Source organism: Urocitellus parryii, chromosome 12 (assembly GCF_045843805.1).
Source record: "Urocitellus parryii isolate mUroPar1 chromosome 12, mUroPar1.hap1, whole genome shotgun sequence".
Taxonomy (NCBI): Eukaryota; Metazoa; Chordata; class Mammalia; order Rodentia; family Sciuridae; genus Urocitellus; species Urocitellus parryii.
The window spans coordinates 49416164-49441424 of NC_135542.1; the positions used below are offsets into that span (position 1 = coordinate 49416164).

At 34.1% G+C, this 25261-nt stretch overlaps 1 protein-coding gene across 6 annotated transcripts in view; it reads right to left on the minus strand.

Annotated features, from left to right (window-relative positions):
- Positions 1 to 25261, minus strand: part of Itsn2 (intersectin 2) — a 127674-nt gene that overhangs the window by 88356 nt on the left and 14057 nt on the right. For all 6 annotated transcript variants that reach the window (XM_026385822.2, XM_026386585.2, XM_077792092.1 and 3 more), the window contains 7 exons: positions 16450 to 16513; positions 10531 to 10623; positions 8934 to 8997; positions 7681 to 7844; positions 5344 to 5550; positions 5121 to 5217; positions 4026 to 4165 (listed from right to left, as the gene is read on the minus strand). In XM_026385822.2, the coding sequence (XP_026241607.2) occupies positions 4026 to 4165; positions 5121 to 5217; positions 5344 to 5550; positions 7681 to 7844; positions 8934 to 8997; positions 10531 to 10623; positions 16450 to 16480 (796 nt within the window). In that variant the 5' untranslated portion in view covers positions 16481 to 16513. Of the gene's footprint in view, positions 1 to 4025; positions 4166 to 5120; positions 5218 to 5343; positions 5551 to 7680; positions 7845 to 8933; positions 8998 to 10530; positions 10624 to 16449; positions 16514 to 25261 lie in introns of those variants that run through there.

Genomic DNA, 25261 nt, shown 5'->3' on the forward strand with positions numbered 1-25261 from the left:
TGTAGAAGCTTTTAAATTTGATGTCATCCCATTTATTACTTGTTTGTATTATTTCCTGAGCTTTAGGGGTCCTATTGAGAAAGTTGTTGCCTGTGCCCATATGTTGGAGTGTTGACTTATGTTTTCTTCTAGGAGCTGCATAGTTTCTGGGCTGATTCCTAGGTCTTTGATCTATTTTGAGTTGATTTTCGTACAGAATGAGAGATAAGGGTCTAGTTTCATTTTTCTACATATGGATAACCAGTATTCCCAATACCACTTGTTAAAAAAGGCTGTCTTTTCTCCAATGTATGTTTTTGGCACTTTTGTCAAGGATCAGAAAACTGTATCTGTGTGGGTTTATCTTTGTATCTTCTATTCTGTACCAGTGATTTATGATTCTGTTTTTATGCCAGTACCATGCTATTTTTGTTTCTACAGCTCTGTAGTATAATTCGAAGGCAGATATTGTGATGCCTCCAACATTACTTTTATGGCTTAGAAATGCTTTGGCTATTCAGAGTCTTTTGTTCTTCCAAATAAACTTTAGGACTGTTTTTGTCTGCTTGTTTGAAGAATGTCATTGTAGAGGTATCTCACTCCTCACTCCTTGGTTAGATTTATTCCTAGGTATTCTTCTTCTTCTTTTTTTTTTTTTCTTTAAGGCTTTTGAGAATGGAACTGTTTTCCTGATTTCTTTCTCAGCAGATTCATTGTTGATATACAGGAAATCTATTCATTTTCATAAGTTGATTTTGTAACCAGCTATTTCGCTAAATTTGTTTTTGAGCTCTAAGCAGTCTTTTGGTGGAACTTTTTGGATCTTCTAGGCATAGGATCATATCATCCACAAACAGTGATAATTTGTTTTCTTTCTTTCCTATTTTTATCCTTTTTATTTCCTTCTCTTGTCTAATTGCTCTGGTTAGAATTTTTAGCACTAGTATTAAATAGGAGTGGTGAGAGTAGACATCCCTGTCTTATCCAATACTTTAAAGGAAATGATTTCAGTTTGTCTCCATTTACTCTGAGGTTGGTTTTGGGTTTTTCATCTGTAGCCTTTGTGATGTTGAGGTAGGTTCCTTCTATCCCTTGTTTCTTCAGTGTTTTTATCATAAATGGGTGCTGAATTTTGTTGAAGGCCTTCTCTGCATCTATTGAGATTACTAAGTGGTTTTCGTCCTTAATTCAATTTATGTGATTAGTTATATTTATTGACTTGTATATATTAAATATTCCTTGCATATCTGGAATAAAACCAACTTGGTTGTGGTGTACAATCTTCTTAATATGCCATTGAACACAATTTGCTAATATTTTATTAAGTACTTTTACATCTAAGTTCATCAGGGATATTGGTCATACATAGTTTTCTTTCCTTGATGTGTCCTTATCTGGTTTGGGTAGGAGTGTTCTGGCTTCACAGAATGAATTTGTAAGTGTTCCATCCCTTTCCATTTCATGGAATAATCTGAAGAATATTAGCATCAGTTCTTCTTTAAGGGTTTGATAGAATTTAGCTGAGACTCTATCTAATCCTGAGCTTTTCTTTTTTGAAAGGCTTTTTATTACTGCTTCTCTCTCATTATAAGTTATTGGTCTGTTTAAATTTTCTATGTCCTGTTCAGTTTTGGCAGATTGTATTTGTCTAGAAATGTACCCATTTCTGCTAGATTTTCTAATTTTTTGAAGTGTAAGTTTTCAAAATAGTTCCTAATAATTTCCTGGATTTCTGAATGTTTGTGGTGATTTCTCCTTTTTCATCTCTAATTTTATTAATTTGTGTTTTCTGTTTTTCTTTTGGTTAGTTTGGCTAAGGGCTTATCAATCTTCCTTATCTTTTCAAAAAATCAACTCTTTGTTTCACTGATCCTTTGTATTATGTTGTTGTAGTTGTTCTCAAGTTCATTGATTTTGGCTCTGATCTTAATTATTTTCTTCTACTGATTTTGAAATTGGTTAGTTCTTCTTTTTCAAAGGCCTTGAGATACAACATTAGTTGTTTATTTGGGATCTTTCTTATTTTCTTATCTAGGCTCTCAACACTATAAGTTTTCTTCTTAGAACTGCCTTCATAGTGCCCCAGAGGTTCTGATATGTTATATCACTATTCTCATTTGAGTCTAAGAATTGTTTAATTTCTCCCTTGATTTCTTTATCATCCATTTAAAACAGTATTGTTCAGTCTACATGTGTTTATATAGTTTCTGTAGGGTTTTGTCATGCTGATTTCTAATTTCATTCCTTTATGATCTGATAACATGCAAGGAATTATATCATTTTTTTCTATTTGCTAACAGTTGCTTTGTGATTTAAAATAGTCTTTTTTGAAGAAGATTCCATGAGTTGCTGAGAATAAAGTGTATTCATTCAGCTGCTATTGGATGAAATATTCTATAAATGTCTGTTGAGTTCATTTGATGTATAAAATTTTTCATGTCCAAAGAGTCTTCACTAAGTTTATATCTGGATGACCTAATCTAATGGTGCGAGAGGTATGCTGAAATCACCCATATTATTATTATACTAGAGTCTTTCTTAGGCTTTAATTTGAGTAGTGTCTCTAGTCTTTTATGTAATTAGTTGAACCCACAGTTCAGGCATGAATATTTATTACTTTTATATATTCTTTTTGCACTTTTCCCTTTACCAGTATGACCTTCTTTGACTCTTCTGATTAATTGTGGTTTAAAGTATGCTTTGTCAAATATGAGAGTAGCCACTCCTGCTTGTTTCAGGGCTTCATTCACATGGTTTACTAATTTTCACCCTTTCATTTTCAGCCTGTGGCTTTCTTTGTCTGTAAGATGCATCTCTTGTAAACAGCATATAATTGGATCTTGTTTTTTAATTCATCCTGCCAGCTTATGTCTTTTTTATTTAAGATGATGTCTTTAGTTGTAGATGGACACAATACCTTTATTTTATTATTTATTTTTATGTGGTGCTGAGAATCAATCCCAGTGCCTCACATGTGCTAGGCAAATACTCTACCACTGAGCTACAAGCTCGCCCCCAGCCTATGTCTTTTCATTGGAGAACTCAGTCCATTTATATTCAAAGTTTATTACAGAGAGATGCTTATTAATTCCTTCCATTTTGATTTGTTTATCATATTTAATTGGGTCCTGTTTCTTATTTGCTTAGCTACTCTTCAAATGAGGTTTGTTCATTTGTGAGCTCTTGGGTTTTTTTTAATATCTTTTATATGGAATATTTTTAAGTTCTGTAGTGCTGGTTTAGTCCATGTATTTTTTACCTAGGATTTCTTCTCTGTCAATCTCAAATGCCCTCATCTTCAATTTCTGTCTAAATCCTAACCCTTTCTCTTTTATCTGAGCCTATCATTATTAATTTCTCCCATTCTACATTCTCTGACATGTTAAAGCTCTATTATTTTTAAATATTTGTTTTACTCTGTCCTACATCATAGTTTCTAAGTGAAGAGGGAGTGAGAAAGTCAGAGGTTAAGAACTCTGCTTGCCTATTAGCCTCTGTGTATATCCCCTTCACTATCCTCACTTAGTAAAGTTTGGATAATGTTCTAGCCTGGACTCAAATGTTCTACAAGGATCTAAGACCAAGTCTTATAGGCACATTTGGGTTAGAGCACTAAAGGATGGTGAACAATGCTTGTCTGAGGTTTGCAAAGAGCAACCAGAGGAAAGATCCAATAGGGAAAGTAAGTGAAGGCTAAATTCCACACATGGCACCTAGTGACTTGGGGTTCCTTCATGTACTGAAAAGCTTAGAGGATGAGGTTGATATACTTGAGAGACAGGTCTTTTTCCAAAAGGTTGGGTGTATACTAACATGTTCAACTTGATTGTAAGAACTTTGAAGAAGCAATCAAGTTGATTTCATCTCTGAATTTCATACACCTTATAATATTTTTATTTGTCAAATGTCATCTAAACTTTTGGAGTATTAAAACTTTAGTTGACCTACAAAGTACAAAGTCAAATTACAGTTTTTCAAATAAATCTGTATAAAATAATTTAATAATAATTTAATTCTCATCTCTAATGGCACTCTATATGGCTTACCTGAGAGATATCCACTCATGCTTTTATCAAGACTATTAAATTTTTGCCGGTATTTTAATCTTGAAGGCTGAGGAACCGCCCACTCTGAAGTCCCAGTCTTGGGCGAGTTCCCTGAGAGTGAAGCAGTTGAGGAAGTTGAGCTATAACAAAATTAATTTAAAATGTTTTGTTACTAAATACTTTTAATTAAAACTTGTAAGATAAACAATAAGAATCATACCTTATATAATAATTGCTTTTACATTTGTATTTTTAAAAAACCTAAAATTTAAGCAATTATCATTATTCTAAGTAAAGCAAGTACCATACAATGTACAAAACTCCAAAGGTCTATCACATACCAATAAGCCACTATGTGCCAGGTCTTGTACTATGCTACAGCCTTTACAAATATAATTTCTTATCTTCCCAACAAACTTAAAAGATATTATTGTCCCCATCTTTTAAATGAATAAACTATGGCTCAGTGATATTAAGAAAAAATAAGGTCACAAAATTCAGTGAATGTTTAGGCTGTGACTGGAATGTTGTTCTTATGGGTCAAAGCTACCACTCTTTTCACACTGCTTTGAAGAGCTTAACAGTGACCTCTAAGAGAAGTGATGCTTTTGTGATTTCTAAAATTTAAAAGACACTAAATCAGCAGAAGCTACTCAAGAAAAAAATTAACAATATATAATGATTATGAGACATTTTGAGAAACATATATTTTTGTTTTGTTTTGTTTTGAAATAATGTTGCCCAGGCTGGCCTTGAACTCATGATTCTCCCACCTCAGTCTTCCAAGTTGCTGTGATTACAGGTGTGTACCCATGCCCAGTATATACACTTTTTAAAAAGGCAAAGTACACAGCTTGGGCCAAAAAGTTGACTGATTGAAACATAGAATATTTTTGTTTACATTTTTTTTCAAAACACCACATTTAATAATTCTGAAGATAAAAAAAAAACTTACTTTATATGAGTTATAAGTAGCAGATTTACCTTAAATAACTACATTTGGCTATTACAAAGTAAAACCTCGATAAGTTCAGAGCTTATTATATATTCCTTACTAAAAGCAAAGAAAGTTGTTTAAGTGTTAAATATTCATACCTACTGGATCCTAAATCAATCAGAGACTGGGCCTTCTGTATACTAGCACCACCAAATCCTCCCATCATCAGACTGTAAGATGATGTATGAGGCAATGCTAAAAAAAAAAAAAAAAAAGGCATAAGTTCACACTAAGCAGTCTCACAAAGAAGGAAATGTGTATCTAATTGAACACAAATCCAATAGTTTCTTCACATGAAATACTGACTCATTAGACACTTACTTGAAGTAGAATAAGGAATGGATAAAGGCTGAATGAGACTGGCGGTTCCGTTTGGTAATGATGATGTACTAACAGAAGGCACTAGGGGAGCAGGCATCATTAAGGGAGGAAGACTGGTCCCTGAAGTTGCAGAAGACAAGGGTGTTGTTATAGGTGCAACTGGTGGCAATGACTGAGGAATGGACAAATTGGGCATGCTTCCCATCCCTAGAGACAAAAGAGAACACATTTTTCCAGTGCTACTAAGTCAACTATAAAGCACATGCCAAATAGTAAGTTCACAGTACAGTGAATAGGAACACCATGGGCAAACTAAACAAATTAAGATATTTGTTTGGTAAAAATTCACTAAAGCAGGCCTGGGGATATAGCTCAGTTGGTACATCACTTGCCTAGCATGCACAAGGCTCTGTGTTAAAAAAAAAAAAAAAAAATTCCCTAAAGCAGTCTTGAATCAAAAGTGAGAAAGGTAAATCACTGCTTTAAAAACTAATATTCTGACCTATATGAACTAAGAAGATGCCTACTAATCAGTTAAGATTTTCTTCTCTAATTGTGATTAAACCTAAGCAGCCTTTTCCAATTAAGTATTAGTACCCTCAATGAGAGACTATTTTAGTGATCAATTGTTTTTCTTAACATTAAAAAAACTAAGTTTATGTAAGTCAAGTGCCAAGTTACTTGACTCACCCACACACACACACGCATACACACACAAATATACACACACTCCTCAAACAAAAATGTTCTAATTAGTAAATACTTTAGAAACCCGCTTATACATTTGCATTATTTGCAAGAAAGAATGCCACATATTTTTTTTATAAGCAATGTATTTAGAATTCAAGGAAAATTCTTTTAAAGGAACAAAGTGAAGACATTGTATAGTAATTGAAAAATACTAAGCCCAAGATACGAATACAGTCACATAGTGATTTGGTATTTATCTCTAAATCTCAGTGTAACTGGTATTTAAGATCTAACATCTGGAGTGAAGGAAAGATATAGTTCTATATCATGATCCTCTCACCTCAGAGTTCCAAGTTGCCGGAATTATAGGTATGCACATACATGCCCAGCATAAATATATTTTTTAAAGGCAAAGTAAGGCAAAAAGTCGGCTGATTAAAATATAGCAGAATATTTTTTAGTTTACATAAAACACAGATAGCTAACTGAATGTTCCATTCAAAATGAGTGCTTCTCATATATAGTAAAAAATTGGATAATCAAAATTAATAGGAAACATATCAACATATCTTTGATGAATATGTAAATTGATTAGCACAACGTCTATAAGTTTGGGCCCTCAATTCAGTTGGTTAATTAATATTAATTTATTTATTCCTTCATTTATTGGTACTGGGAATTGAACCCAAGGGCACTCTAACTAAGCTACATTCTCAGTCTTTTATTTTTTATTTTGAAATGGGGTTTCACTAAGCTGCTGAGGCTGGCCTCAAACTTGTGATCCTCCTGCCTCAGGCTCCTGAGTTACAGGGATTATAGGCATGCACCACCACATCCAGTGCTAATTAACACTTAACTTAAAAGAAATTTCTAATAGAAACTTAATAATTTCTTATAATTTAAAATTATTTTCCCAAGTAAACGCTTTCAAGTGAATCTCAAGTTGTTCATTTTTTTTGTTTTATTTGATGTTTGAGCGACACATAATAATTTCACATATTTATGAGGTACAATATAATGTTTTGAAACATGTACACATTGTGTAATGGTCAAATCAGGTATTTAGCATATCTATCATCTCAAACATTTATAATTTATTTGTGCTGAAGACATTCAAAGTCCTCTCTTCTGGTTATTTTGAAATATGTAATAAAAAACTGTTAACTATAGTCACTCTATTGTGCAACAGAATAGCAGAATTTATTTCTCCTCTGTAACTGTAATTTTGTACCCACTGACCATTTTCTCATCATCATCCCTTCTCCTCCCTCTACAACTCTGGTAATCACCATCCTACTCTCTACTTGGATGAGCCCCTAGAGAAAATGAGAATAATATTTAGGATCAACTATAACTAAAGGGAGCATATAATTATTACCCAACTGGGAGTTATGAAAGGGGACACTGACTAGACCAGATGTCAGGACAAAAGGCATAAACCAGAACTATTCTGGAAAACTGGAACACATGGACACTCTCGCAATGACAGTGAATTTAATATTTCTTATCTTAAACATAAAAAATTAATTTGGGAGTTTGGGGTTTGTCATTTTGTGTTTAAAAAAAATCCTTTTCTTATCCCCAAGTATTATTCTAGTAATCAAGGTGAACTATCAAATACAGACAACTTAATTAATAAATACATACCAAAACGAGCAGAAATTAATGGAGAGAACATAGGGGGTTGTTTCATAATGGGAGGGAGAACCATGGGCAACTGTTGGCCTTGAAGCTTTAGCTTGATGAGTTTCATAGCTATGGAGAACTCTTGCTGGTCCATCTTCCCATCCTTGTTGAGGTCTGATAAGGCCCTAAAAGAAGTATGAGATAGGTAGGTTGGTATGTGGCAGGGGTGGTGGTGAGAAAACCAACATTACTATTAAGGTTAACAAAATAAAAACCAGGACTTCACATTCACAAGTAGATCACCACTTAATTAAAAATATATATGAATAACAAAAAAAAACCCTATACATTAAGAAACACTGACCAGATACAGCATCTAATAAAATACTACCTATCTATATAGAATATAGAGACCTATACGATGAATTCCCATAGGTAGACAGAAATGATTCAAGAATAGAATCATTTTAAATTTATTTGTTTGTTCAAATGTTTATTAAATGCATGTTATGTGCTTGGCATTCTCTTAAGTACAGGAATATTCTAAGAGGAAAGGAAGAAAGGGTAGTGGTTGTTATTTATTATAAATACACTGGAAAACACAACCCCATATATTCTAGAGAATAAATTTTTTAAAAGATGAAGGGCTACTTTTGAGTTTATAAATGACAAAATAATTTAACCACTACAAACTAAGAGAAAGACAATTTTGAGATTCTGCCCAATTAAATATTTCTTTTTAAAAAATATCTTTTTTTAGTTGTTGATGGACTTTTATTTATTTTTTTTATTTATATGTAATGCTGAGAATTGAACCCAGTGCCTAAGACATGCTAGGCAAGTATTCTACTACTGAGCCACAATCCCAGCCTACTAAATATTTCTGGATGATATATACATCTTTTTTCCTTAGAAGTTCTAATAAAATTGGGCTGGGATTGTGGCTCAGCAGCAGAGCGCTTACCTAGCACATGTGAGGCCCTGGGTTCGATCCTCAGCACCACATAAAAATAAAATAAAGATACTGTGTCCAACTACAACTAAAAAATACTTAAAAAAAAAAAGTTCTAATAAAATTAGAAAATTGTCCTGTGGGCTGAAAAAAAGTTCTAATAAAATTAGAAAATTGTCCTGTGCTCAATAAAATTGAAAAATATTCTTAACAATAATCAAGTACACATAAAAATAATTTAATGTTAACACCATATTATAAAAAAAAAACAGGCCATCAGAAACATAAGTACATTTGTTAACAAAACAAAAAGAAATTTTACCATATTTCAGCTAAAATAGGAGCCGGCAGACCTGATTGTAAGAAAAAAGTGCGGGCTTGATCACCTGAAGATAATAAAAACATAAACCAAGCAGTCATTAGTAAATAAATTCCTCTAGTGCCATTGAATAACAATGGGAACACATTATTGGTTTATTAAAATTTTAATTCCAGTCATGGAGTAAATGAAGTAGAAATACAAATATGAAATTATTTATATTACTTTAAGAAGATGTTTTAGAACATAAATCACAACTGAAGTGATATTACATATCAACCAGTGATGTAAGATTACATAATTTCTTAGATTTTTCCCCAATTAGGGATAATATTTCCATTTAACACAAAAAGTATTTTTAACATAAAAAGTATTAAGAGAGAGAGTCCTCCATGGTTTCTGCATATATCTATGTTTCCTCTTGTATGTGACAAGAATACAAAATCCTAATTCCTCCATGCTTAGGTCATTTCTCAGAATGGTGCTTGTAAGTGAGCAAGCTTGAGGAATGAGATAATGTCTCCCACTGAGACAAAGAACAAATCTGCTTTACTGCTTGCTACAAGATGATGGGTTCCCTCAGTTCAGTGTTTCTCTTTTGCTACAAAACTTATACATGTCCAGCATCTTTCTGAGTGTTCTGCATTATCTTTATAGGACTAATAATCCAAAAGAAACATGCTCATGTTGCTATATGTGCTACTAGTAACAAATTCTTTGGTCTCTGACTCAGGAACTTTGGGTGTTTCACCAGTACCCATGAACAATAACAGGCCATAATATTGACTTGTAAGCAAAGCTATCAAATCCTGAGATGAGGTAAAGAGGTCACTATAGGAGAAATATAAATAACAAACTATAATGGTTAAGAGGATGGATTCCCAAAGTCACAGTGAAAGATTTCAAAACACAGATCAACACTAGCCATCTTTATAACATTAGGCAGGTTCCATAACATTTTGAAGTCTTGGTTTTACCAACCGTAAGTATCTACCAACAGCAGTATCTACCTCACAGGGCTGTTGTCAAGGTAAAACAACAGCTAATATTTATCACAAAATCTGGCATTAGTCAAATGCAAGAAAAAGGATATTTGTTATTATCATGACTATTACTGTATATAAAGCTATACTACTTTGGAACAAAAATAAAAGTTTCATTTTTAGAAAACAATTTGAAAGACACACCTAAATTATCTCTTTTTTATAAAACAAGGGCTAGCATCAACAATCAATGGTTTGCACAGCCTCAAAGATAAAAAACTAATATTATAAAAATGCATTCCAGAAAAAAATTCTAGATTACCCTCTAGGAAATGGATCTAAGAAATAAACTGAAAACTTTTAGATATAATATTAAGATGTGAAAACTAGACAATTAAGCAGAAATTCTTGACTATCATTTAAGAGTCAAGAAAAAAAATCTTCTATATGCCAAATTCAAAACAACAAATCAAGATAGTTTCGGGAAAAATAAGAAACTATCTTATTTTTTTTCCTTTTAAATTCTAGAATTTTATCAATACAAATTTATCAGTTCCTAAAAGGAGCATAATTTACAAGTAAAATAAAACAAATTATAAACACGATTATAAATATACCTGTTATGTAACCTCCTGAAGGCTTAAGGTTATCGAACTGTTTGTCATGCTTAGTACGTTCTTCAGAGGTAATAGCCCACATGTTCGGTCCTCCTACAACATATATGAAAGACAAATTAAAGTGTGTAAGTGGGAGTGCTCAAAATAGTGTGTATGTGAGAATGCTCAATTCTAAAATGCACTATGACTCATAAGCATCCATTTAAAGACAGCATTTAACCTGTGAGTGACACAAAGAACAGAGCTCTACCAACCATGAGTAGCACAGCCCTAACGGTTTCACTCACTCAATTAACATCTACTGAACAATTACTGTATACCATTCACTAGAACAAGCTAAACCTGACAATAAAAAGATGTATAAAATGTTATTCCTATTCTCAACAAATTCTTAGAAAAGAATCTCCACCATTTATAGTGTTAACCTGTGAAGAAGAAACCTAAGCAGAAACACATGTAAGAAAAGCCTTGCTGCTGGGTGTGGTGGCGCACGCCTGTGATCCCAGCAGCTGAGGGGGGAGGTGCTGTTAAGAATGCATTCTGCTGTCACAGATAACAAATATATAGAATAAAAAAATAATAATAAACAATAATAAAAAACAAAAAAGGTAGGAAGATTGCGAATTCAAAGCCAGCTTTGGCAAAAAGCAAGGCACTTAGCAACCTAGTGAGACCCTGTCTCAAAATAAAATACAAAATAGGGCTAGGGATATGGCTCAATGGTCAAGTGCCCCTGAGTTCCACCCCAGGTACCAAAAAAAAAGGAAGGAGGATAACGTGAGCCCATGAGTTCAAGGCCAGCCTGGACAACATAATGAGCATGCCCCACCCCAAATTAAATAATCAAACAAATAAATAATATATGCCTGCCACATGGAGGGTAAATTACTTTCTTTCCTTTTTTATTTTCAGTTGTAGGTGGACACCATATCTTTATTTTATTTATTTATTTTTATGTGGTCCTGAGGATAAAATCCAGTGCCTCACACATGTGAGGCAAACGCTCCACCACTGAGCTACAACCCCAACCCAGTAAGTTAAGTTTCTTTACTCAACCCTATCCCAAGGGAAGTCAGGGCTTGGGGTGTAGTTCAATGGTAGAGTGTTGTGCTATCATGCATGAGGCCTTGGGTTTTATCTCCAGCACCAAAAGAAAAAAAGAGAGAAGTTAAAGCATTCGACTTTTTTTAGGATTTTTTTCCTTCTGTTAAGGTACTCTTGCCAGATAATACTGACAGGCTTTTTAGTCAGAAACCTTAAGACTATTTTAAGTCTGGAGAGTCTGGTTAGGAAGGTTTGAGCTGCCCTAACATCCATGGCTGTGTATCCCCAGGCAATGACTGACTATTGCTGTCCTAAGATGAAAACAGTCTGCTGCATCAGGACAGCAGCACAGATCCTATCACAGTACGACACCTTGTGTACCACTACGTCTTCCTTTTCCTTGGCTACCTGTCTTCACATGGCCAACTCAACCTACCTGTTAATGTTAACCACTTAATTCCTTATGAGAACAATTAGTTACCTTGACTCCTTCATATTCATTCATTCAACAAATGTTTATGGGGTACAAAGATGAATAATCTTCAAATTTGAACACTTCAAAACAAATGGCCATATTAAAAGATATCAATGCACCAAGAATTTTCTAGAAATGAAATAACACAGAAATAACAAAACTGGGAGACACATGTAATTTAAAGCCTATTTAAAAATAGTTACTCCAACTCTTTCTTATTTAGAATATGTAATTACCAGATTCTTTTAAAGAGCCAAGTTTGTTATTTTGCAACTCAAGTAAAAAAAATTCTGTCTTGTAAGCCATACAGAAGCCATAGAGAAAGGCAGACTCACTTAAGTTTGGGGGCTGATGTCTAATATTTCCTTAAAAAGCTTAACAACCCTTCACATTCTCAGATAATCATGTTAGGAATATACTGATATTCTATCCCCTTCCCCCAAGTCATCTCTAAATTGAGAATGTGGTATTTTCATAAAGATTTCTGTTGCTTATTCTCTTCTCACCTACTGGCTCTGTTAAACATTCTTATGATCAATGCAGAAGAAAAAACCCACATTTTCTAACAACTATTATAAGCTAGATTCTATACAGGGAGTAGTGTCATCCCTGTTTTTATTTGTATGCATATAAAAATATACACAGCCAGGTGATAAAATGGCAGTATTCTAACATAATTCTGAATGCACATAATTAAAACATGTTATATCGTACCTATATGTTGTAATAACTAAATATCAGAAATAGCCTACACGGGGGCTGGAGCTATAGCTCAGTGGTACAGTGCTTGTCTTGCATGTGTGAGGCACTGGGTTCGATCCTCGCACCACATAAAAATAAATACATAAAAAAATATTGTGTCCACTAAAAAAAAGAAGAAAAAGAAAAAAGAAATAGCCTGCAGGGGTTATTTTTCTCTAGTTTAAACAGTCGAATGATACATGTTGACTTAATACTAATTTAAATCTCTAAAATACAATGGAATACTGGTCCACATGGTATAGGGACTTGAAGAATAAAAACTTAGGTTGTGCAAGCCATGGTAGCACACAATTGTAATCCCCAGCTACTTAGGAGGCTGAAGTGGAAGAATCACAATTTTGAGGCCAACCTCAACAATGTGGTAAGACCCTCTCTCAAAGTTTAAAATAAAAGGGCTGTGGATATGGCTCAGTGGTAGAGCACCCTGGGTTCAATTCCCAGTACCGGGAGGAAAAAATAAAAGAACTTATAAATGCAGTACAATTTTCTACTTGATTCTACAGATCCATTCACAGCAATTTCTTAACTACACAGTTGAAAAGATTGAGCTCTAAAAAGGACATAAAGCTCTAAAAATATGTTTTCTTCCTAAATTCATTGGCTGTCCCTATTGCCACTGCCTTCTCCCCTATTCCAGATTTTGGATACAGCCCCTTTAACGGGCTTCAGAATTTCTTTCTCACTTAATCAGTCTTCAGTACTCCACAATTTTAAGCTGAAATAAGACACCTCACACTATACTATCAACTGGTATCAACATTTATCAGAAGGCTCACCTATCATGCCCTCTGAATTTTCAATTTTTTCAAATTTGTGAAAAGCAGAAAGCAAGCCTACCATGATTAAAGATAGCTTAAAAGACACCAGTAGTAGAGTCACCCTTTGTAAGTCTGTTAAGGAGATGAGAAGTAAAGCAAAGAGACTAAGAAAAGAATATGTGTTCACAAGAACTTTCTGAGATGATGTGAATTTTCTATATCTGCACTATACAATATGGTAGCCACTAGCCACATGTGTTTATTTCATGCACTTGAAATGCAGACTGAATTTTTAATTTAATTTTATTTTTATTAATTTGAATTGAAACTGAAGGGCTAGAGGCCACTACAATAGCACAGTTCTGTAGTACGCCAAAGAAGTATAAAAAGGATCTGGGGCTGGGGTGGCTCAGTGGTAGAGCACTCGCCTAGCAAGTGCAAGGCCCTGGGTTTGATCCTCAGCACCACATAAAAATAGATAAATAAAATAAAGGTATAGTGTCCAACTACAACCAAAAAGTAAATATTTAAATAAATAAATAAATAAATAAAAAGGCTCTGGTTTGGTCTGGGGCTGTAGCTCAATGGCAAAGCACTTGCCTAGCATGCATGAGGCATTGGGTTCTATCCTCAGCACCACATAACAATTAATAAATAAAATAAAGGCATTCTGTCCATCTAGAACTACAAAAAAAAATTTTTTAAAGGAGTTAGTTCATCTCAGCAAAAGTATATTCATGGAAAAATTGGAGGACTATATCAGAAGCATTAAGACAAACAACTGAATCTAGGCACACTTTACAGACAAGTCCCAATAGCTCTGAGCATCAGAAAATTGAATAAACTATGTCTAAGGATTGATTAGAAGACTAAATACCACTTTTGAAGCCTTTGTGCTATACATGAGTATTGCTTTCAATAAGCTCCTGAACCGGACTTAAATTAGATATACGTAAGTTATTTCCAATCTTCACTTACTTTATAAGCTTAGTAGGAAAGTACAAATCTCTGTTGCTATCAATTCTTCAAAAGAAACAACTACTATCTTTATTTCTTATGTAATACTTCTAAGTAAGCTAACACTTTGGACCATTATTAACATAAGAATTCTTTTGTTATTGAATATCTCAATTGTTTCCAATATTATTTTTTATAATATTTTTTAAATTGTTGGTAGACCTTTATTTTATTTAAGTGGTGCTGAGAATTGACCCAGTGCCTCACACATGCTAGGCAAGCACTCTAGCACTTAGCAACCACCCCAACCCCTCCATTTATTTATTTATTTGTTTGTTTATTTATTTATTTATTTAAGTTGTAGATGGACAGCATGCCTTGATTTTACTTGTTTCATTTTTATGTGGTGCTAAGGCTCAAACCCAGGGCCTCACACATGCTAGGCAAGTGCTCTGTCCCTGAGCTATAGCCTCGGCCCATCCTGCTTTTTTTTAATGTTCATTTTGTTTGTAAAACCTGAAGTTGAAACTTATAATTAAACTGTATTTAATGTAAACTCTTTCATACCAGGCATGGAAATTCTCAAACTTGAGTAGAGCATGTTACTAAAATTACTGCCTTAATTTAAACTTACATATATACATCCTATGGAAAAAATTATTATTCAATATTAAAAATTTATCTATGGCACCAATCTCCATAATTCCACACCATTTCCACAACGGAAGCAATGCTTACATTAATCCTTTTTCTAAAAGAACTTTTAAGAATGCATCTGTAGATAATTTTTTACAATTAAGTTCAACTATGGGTGACAGATAATCCAAACTAATAGGGACTTATGAAAGACTTTTTTCACATAAATTCTTTTTTTTTTTTTTTGAGAGAGAGAATTTTTAATATTTATTTTTTAGTTCTCGGCGGACACAACATCTTTGTTGGTATGTGGTGCTGGGGCTCGAACCCGGGCCGCACGCATGCCAGGCCAGCGCGCTACCGCTTGAGCCACATCCCCAGCCCTCACATAAATTCTTAAATAATAGTTCTGAAAAGGGAAAAAAAAATCACAATACCCTTACACTAAATGGTAGCATCAAAACAGAATTGCTTTGTGAAGATGATGGAATGGTGATTCTTCCCTCTTTTTTAAAAAAATGTTTAATATTATTGTTTTCAATTTAAATGTTAAAAAATTGACTTTACTCTCTATAACCTTATATTTACCTACAGTTAGCTAATGAAATTTACCACAACATTAATAACTCAGTATCTAGAATTTTTAGCAATTTAAAAATCTAGTACATTTTTCTCAACTCTAAATAATATTCACAATAACTTAAGAATTAAGGGTAGCTTATTTGTATTTGGAAAAAAATTAGAATCAGAACATAAGCTTTAAAAGTTTTCATTACTAAAATTACTTACACATTTTCTTTTAAAATGTTTCATGTTAAGCAATTATATATGTCATCATATAAAATGCTTTGTAAAGGGAAAACTTAATCTTATATGTGTATTAGTAAATGAATTTTTATTGGTTTCATCTGTCTTCAATCATCACACTATCAAAAACATCCTTACTCTTCACCTAACAACACTCTGTTTTTTGTCCTCCAGTTTTATGCACAAAACACAATATCATTAACTGTTCAATGACAAGTTATTCTTAACTGTTCAATGACAAGCACACATTCCAGATGACAGTGCAGAACATGCTTATTAGATATGTGAAATGTACTGCATAATATTCTAATGGGAGATACATGCAGTGTTCTGAAATAAATTATTAATTAATATTTTCAACAAGAATACTTCAATTTTATATTTCTAAGGTCAAGAAAAATTATCTACACAAATATTTTAAATCTCTACCAAGAAAAGCCCATATCCTCCTCATCTTGCCACAAGCACAAAGCTCCTTACCATTCATAGCTGTGGGAAACTGTGCCATCATGGTCCTGAATTTTTCTTGCTAGCTCTTATCCATCTGCAACATAAAAACATGGTGCCATTAATAATACAACAAGGGCAGATCACAGCTTAGTACGTTCAATAAGCAGTAGGAATGTCTGTCCCCTTCAGTTCACACTTCTAAGGGGAAACAATGCAGAGCTTCTGCTGCTGCTGAACAGGCAGAATTTACATTTGGGGAAGGGTGGGAGATTTTGTTGGATAACGGTGCTGCCTTAAATACATAACCATTTAAAAGAAACAGCCACATATTTAATAGCAAATACTGAATAAATAGGTCCTTGGTATGAACCAACATTCTTACAGAAATTTAGTTTAGGAGCAAGGAAGTGCTGTTATAACTATGTAAGAATTTATCTCAGGGAAATTATGTAAAAATAGATGAAAATCCATAATACTCTTCTTTAAAAAAAATCCCAAAAAATAAAAATATCCAAAAAAAAAATAGTCTAAATTAGGGTACTGGAGCTATAGCACAGTGATACCACACTTGCCTAGCATGTGTGAAGTCCTATGTTTACCCCAGCACTGCAAAAAAAAGTCTAAAAGTAACTAGTTTAAAATACAAATATAATTATTAAAATACACGTTTATTTAAACATAACTAAATGTGCTGGGCAAGCATTCTTTACTAGTAAGAGAAGGGCCACCAGAAATTAATAGCTCTGGGTTCAAATTCAATCTATTTTCCTAGCTGTGATCATGAAAAAGTTATTTAACCTTTTTTTAAGTCTCAAATTTCTCATCTATATAAAAATACTCTGCAGGGATATTTTTAAAATATTAAACATAACCCAGTGCACTCACTACCTGACATATAGTGTATATTTAATAAATGGTTTGTTATTTTGCATAACATCTAGAAAGGGAGAATGAAATCTGACTTCATCATTTAACTGTGAATAAATTTGAAATTCAGCATTGTCTCATGGATTTTGAGGGTAGGACTAGCCAGGGAAAATGAAGGCCTAGCAAATTTATAGTAATGTGCTTAGTAATTAAAACCATGGAGTTGGGCAAGATGTGGCACTTCTATAATTTCAGCTACCTGGGAGACTGAGGCAGGAGGATCACAAGTTCAAGATCAACCTTGGCAACCTCAACAACTTAGGGAGACCCTGCTTCAAAATTTAAAAAAAAAAAAAAACGGTTCAGGGGGGACTGGGGTTGTGGTTCAGCAGTAGAGCGCTCAGCTAGCACATGTGAGGCACTGGGTTTGATCCTCGGCACCACATAAAAATAAGTAAATAAAATATAGGTATTGTGTCCAACTACAACTAAAAAAATAAAAATTTTTTAAATAAAGGTATTGTGTCCAACTACAACTATAAAATGTATATTTTTTTAAAAAGGGGGGCTGTGGATATAACTCAGTGGTAAAGTGTCCCTCAGCTCAAACCATAGTATTCCCCCCGAAAAAAGGGAAAACAATACTGCAACAAAAGACCACTTAGCATTTCATTCATTTCTCCAAGTCATTTAAATATTAGTATTTTTATAAGCCTAAGAAAAATATTTGCACAGGCCATTTTAAACAAAGCAGGCATAAAGTGGTACACATGATGACAGACGGTGTCACCAGTAAAACTGGCTAACTAGCAGCCAGGAAGTGTTACAAGGTACTATTATCTTAGTGAATGCAGTTTGCTTATGAATCTAATCCTCAGTTTTAATGAGCAGAAATACGACTGTATTTCATATCTATTCAGTGACTCAGACTAACAGAAAAAATTGTACATAAATCCAATTCATTTATTTACATGACAACTAGCAGCAGCTTTTCTCCCTATAGGGAAAACTATTTAATCTTTTTTTTCCCCCTTCAGTAGGGGATTGAATCACCCAGAGGCCACTCTACCACGGAGCTGAATCCCCAGCCCTTTTTATTTTAATTTTGAGACAGGGTCTAAATTGCCCAGATTCAACTCAAATTTGTGATCCTCCTGCCTCAGCCCCTCAAGTAATTGGGATTATAGGCATGTCCCACTGTGCTCAGGCCATTTATTACATTTTAACCATATCACTGTGTGATAAGCAAAAGGATTTAACTTACATAAGAATGGTTAATGGAATCAGGGACTGACAGTCTTATACATCCATCTATATCAGGATAAGCCAGGACTGGGCAATAGGGGTGAGTAAACCTTCACTGAGACTTTTGAATGGCACTGCCTTTGACTCCTAGCTTTTCTATATATTGCTATTATAATATCATCCTCCCCGCCAAAGTGTATATTCTTTCTTTATGTAATAAGCTTTACTGCAATGGAGCTTTAAACCTGTTACCACTCTTAGACTTCACCTGTCTACTTTTACTGAGTAGGAGGAAACTTCATCTATATTTGGGTTGGTTTTCTTCATTCCTTTCTTAAAAGGTGAACTCTGGGTATTGGACTTGTTTTCAGAAAAATAATGCCAAAACTGTTGAGGGGTAGTTGAAACTCCTAAAGAAGGTACTATGTTGAAACTTTAAGGATGAGTAAGAGTTGGGAATAACCGTAAGTTTCAGAATCTTGGACTTGAACTTGTAGGTGACAAGAGTTTTACATGGTTTTAAGGAGAAGAACTTATATTTAAGATTGACAATCAACATGAAGAAAAGCACAAGACTAAAGCAGGGAGATCAATCACAGAAGAGCTGAGAGCAACACCCAGCACTTGATCTAGAACAGTGGCAGCAAGAACAAAGATGGGATGAATTGGAGAAACAGTGAAGAGTTCAAAACAAGCAGAATTCACTGACTTCAGATATGAGGGACTATGGAATAAAAGGAATCAAAGAGATAACGCTCAGAATTTGTGAGATTGGGTAAACTGAGGTGTGACCAGCTAAAAAATTTACACAAAAGGAAGTCTTATAAACCAAGTTAGGACTATAACTTCCTAAAATACTGAAATTCTACAGACTGATGAACCCAGGCTAACTCCATTTTAAGACTGGAAGCCATCACATCACAAAGTCATGAAAAGTTAATTTCTGTTTTTCTATAAATTACTCTGATTTCTAAACTTGTTTGGAATGCCTTGAACTCACCCATGCCTGGCTTTCCCTGACAGATAAGAACCCTCTCTAAAATCTTACTGACGCCTTATAAGTCCTGGCTCCCCCTGACCAGATAACAACCCTCTTTGAAATCTCAGCGGCATAAATTCTGATGTTGGGATCTGAATTTACTCCCTACCTTGAAATATCATGCCATGTAGATCATTAACCTACTATCTGCCTTTATATTATGCTTGTCAAAATCCTGTTATATGTTAGTACTCAAGACACCCACCTTCTGCAACTTTTTGTGCTATAAAACCATGTTCCTGGAGAGCTGGGGTACTGATCACTAGCCTGGGATTTTGGGAGAGACAGTCCTAGCCAGTTCCTGAGTATACAAATACAAGCTTGCTTTAATTTGATTCAAAATTGGAGTCGTAGTTCAACACAAACAAGAATAACATTTTTACTTCCTCAATATTAAATTACTGAAAGCAATGTAAAGCCAAAATAAGATGTATACCTGCAGAGTAACTACCTATTTACAGACATGCAGTAGCAAGCACCTCTCTTTTGTTAGCTTTCTGTGACTAAGACAATTTTAAAACAGGAGAAAATTCACCAACAGTATTACATATAACACGTAAGTCTATATGTCAGCAAGTGTATTACTAAAGATGGTTTGAACAAACAGAAAGGCAAATGGGGAATAGAATGCCATGGTCATAAAGCCTTAATCTATCATATGGAGGTGTAAATTTATAAGTCATCTATCTAGAATCTTTAGCTAGTCACCATATATTCTGTCAGTATAACAGTGCCATACGGTAAATGCTCAATAATCACAGGCATGGTTCTAACCAGAAAATGATGGACAGGAAGGGCAAATCCCTTATGATAAACTGAAGGTACTTAATATTACAGAATCTTCCTTGCTTCCTATGTGGGATTTAGCTCTCCACATATACAGATACCATATCATAACATTACATATGTATACAACATCTAATTGACCACAATAATATCTAAATATGGTAGCATGCCAGGCACTGGCACCTATATGCATACCTATAATCCCACCTACTTAGAAGGCTAAAGAAAGATGGTTGCAAGTTCAAGGCCAGCCTGGCAACACCCAACTTGGTCTCAAAACAAAATCAAAATGCTGGAATACATGTAGCTCAATGGTAGAGTGTTTACCTAGAATATGTGAGGCCCTGAGTTCAATCCCCAGTACCACAAAATAAATAAATAAATATATAATAGAATAACTTGTTGGAATCATTAAATTTTTAAAGCATACCACTGCATATGTTATATTTAGACTAATTCTCTCTGCCCCACTGTGGAATACCTCATGAATAAACAATTCTAGTCTACTTGCAATTAAAAATAAAATTTTGAAAAATACAATAGATATATAAGACTATGTTTTACATTTTTAAAACACAATTATGTTTTACTTCACATAATTATAATAGTTAATAATTAGTATTTACTATTAATTCAACACACTTCTATTGATCTACACATGTCATGTTTAATATTCACAGAATCCAATACCTTCCAGGTTCTGTCCAAGAAGCTTTATACACCCTTGATAATAATATTTCATACTCCTCACAAGATCCCTGCAAGTCAGATGACATTATATTCATCTCAAAGATGATGAAGCTAAGAGGTTAGATTAGTTGCCCAAATTCAGTCATGAAACCAGGATGATATCTGATGTCAATCTAACTCTAAAGCCCACAAACTTCCCTTCTCTTCTCTTTTAAACAGAGTTAGCAATTAGTGATGAGTAGGTCATAAGTTCCTGTAAGCACAGGTAAACTTAATGTTGGTGTATTTCTTTGTAGGGGAGAAGAAAAACAAGTTGAGGCTGTCTCCTAACACACAGGACATCAATCACATACCTAAACTGGGGATAACTTACCTCTTGGTATAATCCTCTGAAAAGAAGAAAAAGAGTAACCAACATCTCCTCGGTTATGTGCCTGGTGGCTGTCCAACAAACACCCTTTTCTACTCTATAGAAGGAATGACATGTTACTAGGGGCATTTTTGAAAGTTTGCAGTCATCATAATTTGAACTGTGCTAGTTATCTATTTAGAATATTCATGTGGAGATTTTTCTGCTCTATAAAAAAATAATACAGAACTGCCATACCATTTGTAGAAACCAAGAAAATATACTTGGTAGATAATATGTATTAGAGCAGGATGTAATGGCACATCTCTGTAATCCCAGCAACTAGGGAGGCTGAAGCAGGAGGATGGCAAGTTCAATGTCAACCTTGGCAACTTCTCAAGACCCTATTTCCAAATAAAAACAAAAAGGGCAGGAGATGTAGTTCATTGGTAAAACATCATAGGTTCAACCCAAGGTATAAAACAAAGGAGACTGCTTTGATTTAATATAATCCAAATGCAATTTGGAGAAATCAACAAATATAACTTGAAGAATTAGGAAAATGTATTCATATTAAGAAAAATAGAAATGCTAGGACAGAAGTAGGAAATCATCTACAAAAGGTCAGTAAGGTGGGGGGGTGGCACAAATCTTAGCCATTATAAGAAGTGGCTCAATTACAGTCAGATTTTTCTTCAGAAGCAGAGAACTATAGAAATGGTGACTTATAGTAATTATTTACTACAAAACTGCACAATTTTCAAGAAGAGAAAACTAAGAGACTTATACAAACTCACAAATTAAATAGCAAAACTGGTCTCAAAAACCACATCTCTGACGCGCATGTCCAGTGCCCTATTTTTAAAACAGTTTCCCAACTTGCCCAATCACATCACCTGGAACATTGACCAATTCTATAGATGTCCAGGTCCATCATTTGGAGATTCTGATCACTAGGCTATAATGTGAATTAGAACAAAAACCTCCTAAAACAGTTTCCCATCTTTAGGACCCATCCACAGAGCTACTAGTTTTTTCCTAAAACACTCATTAACATTTCTATCCTACATAAAGTCTTCCAATGAATACAAGTTAAAGTTCAAATTTCTTGGTATGAAGACTCTCACCCAATCTACTCTAACACATTCACTTGAAGACACTTTCCCTGATTCTTTGGTCCCCGGTACACCAACCTTTTCTTGAAACAGTGATGACCTTTCTTTTTTTTTCTCTCCCTGTTCCTTCATAAAGAACTGCTCCATCTATTGTGGTCACGGTGCTTTCTTCTGATTCTTCAACTCCTAACTCAAACGTCATTTTTCTTTAAAAGACTTCTATCCTCTCTAGCAGTTAGTCACTGCCTCCTAGTTATGTCTGTAATACTAATTCAATGCATAATAACCTCATTTAGCTCACTGCATTTCCATTTCACATTTTCCTTATTTAGTTCTATATGACTAGTTCATAAATGAGACTTCCCAGAGAAAACAAGATTTATTTGCTAAACAAATAAACTGAGTAGATGGGTAATATGGTTCACACGGAAACAAAGCAAAGGAAGCAGGGAACGAGGCAAAGCCAAACTAACATGCAGAAAGGTCTGGTGCAAAGCAGATAATACTCCAAACTGCTTCCTCAAAACTCGACAGACACCAGAGCCATGGATATTAAACCAAACTGTCTCCTGCAAATAGCTATTCTGTAACTTGATTGCTTCTTTTAAGTATAAAGTATATGTTTAAAAACAGAAGTTTATTTCTCATTGAATTCTGCAGGCTTTTGCTTGTGAGTTATGAGGAAAGTTTGGGTTTTTCAATTACACTTTGAATCATATTAGTTAAATGCAGCTTGCTTTAAATTTGAGGAAAGACCTGACATTCAAGAAAGCAACACAGTCAAGTTCCTGAAGGTATATTTTTATAAAACTTTCTAGTGTTTCCTCCACTCCAGCACATGGTAGGTAAACAAGGACAATTCTAAAACTATACTTGCTGATTCGTTTAGAAAATTATTCCAGCTTCATCTAGTTCCCAAAGAGATCAAAGTCAGTTCTGTATAAGAATGACTGGAGCAAAAGTGCCTTCTACTTTAGTTTCTACAGTAGGAAGAAATTCAGAGTACATACCTATTCACCATCTACCCATTCATTTTTTTTCATTCATTCATCAAATATGAAGGGTCATTATAATAAAAAGATTTGAGAAATACTATGAGAACCCAGAGAATAGACCTCTTACTACTTGGGAAATAAATCAAAGTATGGGACATGTAACAAAGGAGGTAATATTTGTCTAACAATTACCTAACATGAGACTAGTGACAAAGTGAGTGAACTCCAGTGTCCTTGGAATGAATGACACTGTACAGGTAATGGACAGGAACTGTTACACAGGAAGTTAGTTTCTGAGCCAAAGAGAGTGACTAGTTGAAAGAAGGACAGAGTCAGTATTACAATAGGACCATTCCTACTGTCTCCTAAAGACATTGTGATTTGAGTAATGTAATTTTGAAGAATTAACTTAATCTTAAGAGTTGAGAGACCTTAAAGAACCCAGCAGTCTTCAAACTGTGCTCCCTAGTGTTCTAGAAGTTTAAAGGAGGTTCAACAAAAATGGAGTAAAGAAAAAGAGTAAAAAGTTGGGAAGTAATAACTACTTCAATGAGAGGAGTTCTAGTTTTAAATATTTCATATTGAGGCTTCTTTGTAAGAGTTTATCTGATGATTTAAAAAAAATCCAGTCACTCTACTGTTTTGAAAATGAATGGATGCTGTATTTTGTCAAATGTTTTTTCTGCATCTATTGAGATAATCATGTGTTTCTTGTATTTATATTTATTGATGTGGTGAATTACGTTTATTGATTTCTGTATGTTGAACCAAGCTTGCATTACTGGAATGAAACCTACTTGACAATGGCGCACTATCTTTTTAATGTGTTTTTGTATGTGATTTGTGAGTATTTTATTAAGAATATTTTGCTGGGCACAGTGGCGCACACCTGTAATGCCAGTGGCTTAGGAGGCTGAAGCAGGAGGATCAAGAGTTCAAAGTCAGCCTCAGCAACTTATGAGGCCCTCAGCAACTCAGGGGCCCTGTCTCTAAATAAAATACAAAAAAGGGCTGGGAATGTGGTTCAGTGGTTAAGTGCCCTTAGGTTCAATTCCTAGTACCCATCCCCCCACCAAAAAAAAAAAAAGGAGAGAGAGAAAAAGAACTTTCTTATCTATGTTCATCAGGGATATTGGCCTGAAGTTTTCTTTCCTTGATGTGTTTTTGGTTTGGGGATCAGGGTGATACTAGCTTCATAGAATGAGTTTGGAAAGATTCCCTCTTTCTATCTTATGGAATAGTTTGAAAAGGATTGGTGTTAGTTCTTCTTTGAAGGTCTCATAGAACTCAACTGAGAATCCATCCCATCCTGAGCTTTTATTTTTTGGTTGACTTTTGATAGTATCTTCAATTTCATTGCTTGAAATTGATCTGTTTAAATTTACCATGTCCTCCTGGTTCAATCTGGGTAGGTCATATGTCTCTAGGAAATTTGTCAATGTCTTCAAGATTTTCTATTTTATTGGAGTATAAGTTTTTCAAAATAGTTTCTGATTATCCTCTGTATTTCAGAGGTGTCCATTTCCTTTTCATCATGAATTTTAGAAATTTGAGTTTTTCCCTCTTTCTCTTCATTAGCATAGCTAAAGGTTTATCAATTTTATTAATTTTTTTAAAGAACCAAACTTTTGTTTTGATTTTTGTTTCAATTTCATTGATTCTCTGATTTTATTATTTCCTGTCATCTTCTGTGTTTAGCATTGATTTGTTTTTCTTTTTCCAGAGTCTTATGATGTCATTTTATCTTAAGTTATTT